Source organism: Sinocyclocheilus grahami, unplaced genomic scaffold, assembly GCF_001515645.1.
Source record: "Sinocyclocheilus grahami isolate Dianchi unplaced genomic scaffold, SAMN03320097.WGS_v1.1 scaffold134.1, whole genome shotgun sequence".
NCBI lineage: Eukaryota > Metazoa > Chordata > Actinopteri > Cypriniformes > Cyprinidae > Sinocyclocheilus > Sinocyclocheilus grahami.
Window position 1 is genome coordinate 1,691,369 of NW_015505313.1, and position 6,209 is coordinate 1,697,577.

A 6,209-nucleotide genomic window follows, 5' to 3' on the forward strand; every position below is an offset into this window, starting at 1 on the left:
AAATGAGCCATGCAGCCCGAAGCCTGTTTTTCATCTTCATGATCATAAAACTCCTCAAACTCTGACATCAAAATTAAAGAGGAAACTGACACCAAAGTTCTGTCACACAAAACCACAAAACCTAAAGCTTTGTTTAATCTTATATAATGAACAGTTTTATTTAGGGGAGTCTATGCTAATGTCCATGAACTTCAGCTTTGTCCTCAGGGGACCTATATATTTGTTCCTATGGGAACAGCAACCTTTATTTATTTGTTTTCTTTTTAAATAAATAGTATTTCATATTAATATCAGTCTGTTTCTGGTAAATAAGGCAGTTTATATACAGCTATTAGTTACAGAGACAGTAGAACGTCGCTCTCCAGCGAAGGATTCATTATCTTTGCATGCATTCATAAACTACAAGGAAGCATCAACAATATGGCACAATATTTTACAAGCTGTCTCATGAGAACAGTAATATACATCGACCAGACACTATGTGTGCGTTTAGGAGCTCACTGAAAAACGAACGGCAATGTACGTTGGGTCCTCGACAGCAGTTGAACGATGAATGTTCACAGGATTCAGATATTTTCTGCAGAAATCCTCTTATTAAGTCATGAACGTGTCAAAACACATGAGAGGCGTGTAACATCAGTAGCATCTTTTAAACTTGGTGAGTTTGTGGAAGGCTTGTTTGAAGTCATCATTGAAGACAGTGTAGATGACTGGATTGATGAGTGAGTTGAGGTACCCCAGCCAGGTGAACACATCAAAGAGCACAGGATGAAACCAGCAGTCTTTACAGACCCCCATCACCAGCGTGAACACGAAGAATGGGAGCCAGCACACTATAAACGCACCCAAGATAATTCCAAGAGTTTTGGTGGCCTTCTTCTCCCGAGCGGCACAAAGGCGCTTTCTTTCCAGCACGCTATCAGCCAGCTTCACTTTCACACTGTTCGTGAAAAGAGGAGACCCTCCTCCCCCACCTCCACCACCTCCTGCTCCTCCAGGATGAAGTTGTCCCTCCTGATTAGAAGTGGAGTTCAGCGAGCAGAGCGAAGAACCCGCCGAGTTCTGGATGAGCTGAGCAGCGGTGAACCGTTTTCCACTGGTTGCCGGCGTTTTGAAGATCCTGGAGCGAGCCGCCACATAGATACGCCCGTAGAGAATCATCAGGAGGACTGTGGGAACATAAAACGCACCGAATGTGGAATAGAGCGTGTAGGAGATCTGGTCGGTGTTGACCAAGCACTCCGTGAGCTCCTCGTGGGCCTTCGCCTGTCGCCAGAAGAGAGGAGGCAAGGAGATGGAGACCGAGATCACCCACACTACGGCGATCATCAGCGCCGCTCGCCGCATTGTGCGACGCTTCGAGTATTCCAGAGCATCGGTAATGGCCCAGTATCGGTCAAGCGCGATCACGCACAGGTGCAGAATGGAAGCTGTGCAGAACGTTATGTCAGATGACAGCCAGATATCACACACGATCTGACCCAGGGTCCAAGTCTTACTGACCGTGTACACAATGCTGATTGGCATGACTAAAATGGACACCAGGAGGTCTGTCGCTGCGAGAGAGCCAATCAAGAAGTTGGCGGGGGTGTGAAGTTTGCGTGTGAGGAAAATGGTGGCGATCACGAAAGCGTTGGACAGAGCGGTGGCCAAAGTGACAATGGCTAGCATGGCAGAGATGGAGATCTGAAGGCTGAGGAGTGTAGCGTCATCCCAGGACTCCAGGGTTGTGGGACTGACTGTGGCATTGATGAGGAAGAACTCATCTGAGCTGTTCACCAGATCCATGTTGCATGGTTTACCAGCACTTCATATCATCTATGCATGATTCTTAGCAAAAAGGATCAATTAATCCATGAAAGCATCTTGGGTAAAAAAGTAATTTAGTTTGTTAGTTGCAGATATTGGTGATGCTTTGCCTTTGTAAAGGTCATGGCTGATAAATGTGAGTAGTAATTCATGGCTAAAGATAATGTGACTGTTTCTAATGTTTTTTTGTGCAGTATGTTGACGTGCACAGAAAGTTAAATGTCACAGAACAAACAAGGAAGCAGTTTTAACCTTTGTGTTTGAATTTGAGTTATAAAAATATTCTTTTAGCCCTTAAATCACTGCTCATTATTTTCTTTATGGTCTCTTATTCTACCATGAGAACTGAAGATCCTTCAATTTCGGCTCTTATGAACTGCTGGAAGACTTTTGAATTTATTCTCCAGTTGGTCTGCAAAGGCTTTGCTGTTTCAGACTAATGGGACAGAATATTCCTTTATTTCCTGTAGATCCACTGATGGTTGCAAATGGTTTATAGAAAAGTGATTTCGCAGTTTCCCAAAACACCACAAGCTGTACAAGTTCTTGCTTTGAATATTGTCCTTGTGAAGGCGTTAGTCCAGATGAAAGGATTCAATCCAAATGAAGATCTGGAAGAGAGAAAAAGAAAGAGAATGAAGAATTGGAAAGTCAGAAAAAACTTTATGATTTTGGTCATTACTTGGGGTCAACCGATTATTGGAGTCAACATTAAGCATTTTTACGGTTATCTGTTTCGTCATTTTCAAAACTGGTTTGCCGATAAAATAATTTAAAAACATTTAAACAAAGTGTTTGTCAAAGCCGTTAATATTCTTAATTTTGGCATTAATTTGAATTTTTACACCAGACAAATATATCAGTTCAAAAATATCGGTTGTCGGCCTACTTGATCTGTAATTATAGGTATCGGCATCGGACCTGAAAAACACATATTGTTCGATCCACTAGTCTTTACATACACAACAGTTAATCTTTAAGAAATATAAGTTCTGATTGCTCAAAATTGCTGGAAAACATAATACAGAATGACTCTGTAATGTTTTGCCTTGAATGCCAACATTTTCTCGCAAAGGTGTCTCTAAAAGTGAATTTACTGTTGTATAACGTATAATTAAACTAAATGTACAACTCTATAATATGTTTAAAAATTATATGTATATGTAAAATGTACAATACATAATATTTAAAAATAATTTAAAAATAAAAATTAAATAATACATATAAAATTATACATGTAAAATTCTAAAATGACCAAACTAGGAAAGAAGAAAGAGCCCTTGTAGATTAGAAATATAAGACAGTGTTGAATGGTCGTGAATCAGAAGATCAATGTACGATTTACTGTTAGCTTTTATTTATTCATTTAAATTAGTGCAGAGTAGTTAGCTAGCAGCTGGAAATAGCTTTTTCAGTTTCCAGAGAACTTAATCTTCCTACACACTATTTTGCAGCATTACATGAGAAGTGCTTGAAAATATTAAAAAGCAATATTCACATTTTTTCTTGCACAAACCAACCCACCATAATAACATCCATTGTGCATGCACAAATCAAGATACTTGCTCACAAATGCAATTCATTATTTTTCTGATACCTTCATTAAAAAACTTGTACATTTTATGTAGTAAGTTTAGCCTCCATTTACATATTTCTTTACCCATGGCTCTGCTTTTCAGACTCGAGCTTTGATTGATGAGTATCTAGAGTATTATAGAGCCTCGAGGGGAAACCTGTCACCATGGAGCTTCCAGAGTTCCCGTGTCTAACTAACAATGTGCCATGACACCTGCAAGCATTCTGGTTCTGGCCTGGTGGAAAAAAGACACCAAACTGTGGAGCTCACTCTCCTGCCGTCAGGTCAAGCACATCAGTCACATCACCTGCCAGCATCTTTACTAAAACATTAGCAGTTTCCGGTGTGCTGCAGAGCACGCTCACATTTCCTATTCTTCATAGTTAGATACACACGTGTAGGGATATACATATCTGAATATTTATAGAAAAGTCTATTACAAATAATGGCAAAACATGACATGTCTCCGTACATGTCAAACTAAGTGAAAAAAAATTATAATTGTGGTGCAATTTATATTCTATGTGATGCTTTTAGTGCCAATCATTCAGATTTGAAATTGAAATTCTGCAAAGAAAACATGTCCACTGCCCTTCATGTATAAAACATGCCATTTCCGTACTTGTAATTGAAAGCATAAAGGTCATACATCCCAACAGGACCCGACTTTTCTGGTAAATGGTGTTGGTGTACCTAGTAGCCAGGATGAACGCAGAGCATCTCAACAACAAAACTGCAGGTTAACCCAATGCATAGCACAAACAAAATATGCACAAAATGACTTAATATTATCAATTTTGATTATGTTGAGCATTTATTTGAAATATAAATCTTTTGTAATATTATAAATGTCTTTAGTGTCACTTTAGGTCAATTTAATGCACCGTTGCTGAATAAAAGTATTCATTTATTTTAAAAAATCTTACAGATCCCAAACTTTTAATACGATACTCTATACTATAATGTAAAACAATATGAAATGCAGCCAGCATGTGAGAACTGGGCAAAGACTTCAAGATGTGAGTTTCAGATGTTAAAGGGGATTTAAAATCTACAAACTGAAGAACAGAATGTAGTGCTGTTGTTGTGACTTGTATCTCTGTAAAACTGTGTCATCATTAGCATATACTTCATGTGAGACAGCAGGAAACAACAGCGGATTATCTCCACACCAGCAGATCCAAAGGGCTGCACGCTAATGAGGCCAACCCGAGGGTATTACCATGCTCCAAATGTTGGCCCAACGTTTTCTCTACTTTTGTTTGGTTCTGTGTAATTGGTGAAAGTCAAAATAACTAAATTAAAAACCCAGGTCAATATATCAGGAAGGAAGGAGACTTTGAGACTGCCAGGTTAATTTAACAAATGCTCAGACAACACAAAATATCTTGCCACCTATTATTGCCTGTACTGACCGAATCCTCACATACACTCAAATGCACATAACATTTTAAAATGCCTTTGTACTTTGTAATTGTCAACTTATATTTGTCAATTGTCCGGTTGGATTTTTGTGTGTTTGACTTGACAGCACAAACAAAAAGAGGAAACATGCGTAGCACCAAATACGCCTCCAGAATAAAAAGGTAAATACCTTCAGGTGCATAGATCCAAAAATAAGTCAAAATATAATGAAGATGTGCACACATAGACCAAAAGCCTACATCAATCTAAACCTAATGTGCAAAAGTGTGAAGTGCAGCAAAACATTTTTTCAACCCACAGTTTTACAGCACTAAACTTGGCACTTTTTGCACTTTCTATATGCCTTCGGATCTTTGTTCTTGAAAAAAAAAAAGTTTTTATACAATAGAAGTCAAAAGGGTCCAATGTTGTTTTGAACCACACTGACTTTCACTGTATAACAGTTGAATCATTGTTAATATTGTCATTTTTTGTTCTGCAGAAGAATGTCATACAGCACGAGGGTGAGGAAATTATGATAATATTTTCAATTTTGGATGAATTGTCCCTTTAATTGTAAAAATAAAGAAAGCAGAGCTTCTGCATTGCATGCACGTACAATGACAAGCCATCTAAAAGTTAGGTATTAAAATCTACCTATGTGATGCTACCAAAAAGCACAGAACAAATACAGTTATAGCGCTACTTAATGGAGTAAGAGAATTGTTTCTTCTGTGAGTGGAAAATGGTCAGGGATGAGGGTTTATTTTTTACACTCAATTTATCTGCCAGTGGTTATAAAATGAAACAGACTGCAGCCCTGGTAACAGAGCAGATCTGGATGTTATTGAATGATGTCAGTCTTGTATGTTTTTGAGATGTGTGTCAGTGGAGTGTTTGAGTGGCATATCCTTGTATTTCTGTGCGAATACTTGTATTTCGTGTAACAAATAACTGTAACCTGAACTCAAGCACTACTGACGGATAACAATCTCTCACACAAAGTTTTCATATCCTCACTCATATCTGAGTCTGGCTGGAGTATATGTCTTGCTTCCTAGCTCCATCCGTATGTTAAATCTAAGGTTTCTAATATTTTTTTTTTCTTTTTTTGTGGCAGGCGGATGAACAGGGGACCATTTAGTCAATGTGACATATTGCTTCAAACAACTTTTTGTTTAGAAGGTTTAGGAGTGAAAGCTTTTTTCCAACTTGTTCCAGTTACAGCTGCAGATAGCAAGCCAACATGACTCAAACAACAGCTCAGCTCTTGAAATAGAGCCAATTCATCCACCAATCTGCTGAAAAACAAATGTAACAAAATGTGACATTTTAGCAACAATTTTTGTGAATCAGAAAACAATATATTTATATTTAAATTATATATATATATATATATATATATATATATATATATATA

The 6,209-nt window shown here is 38.0% G+C and overlaps 1 protein-coding gene across 1 annotated transcript in view; it reads right to left on the minus strand.

Annotated features, from left to right (window-relative positions):
• Positions 1-255: 255 nt before the first annotated feature.
• Positions 256-6,209, minus strand: part of htr1d (5-hydroxytryptamine (serotonin) receptor 1D, G protein-coupled) — an 18,138-nt gene continuing 12,184 nt past the window's right edge. Inside the window, exon 2 of the mRNA XM_016279917.1 lies at positions 256-2,420. Coding sequence (XP_016135403.1) covers positions 637-1,788 — 1,152 coding nt within the window. The 5' untranslated portion in view covers positions 1,789-2,420 and the 3' untranslated portion in view covers positions 256-636. The remainder of the gene's footprint in view (positions 2,421-6,209) is intronic.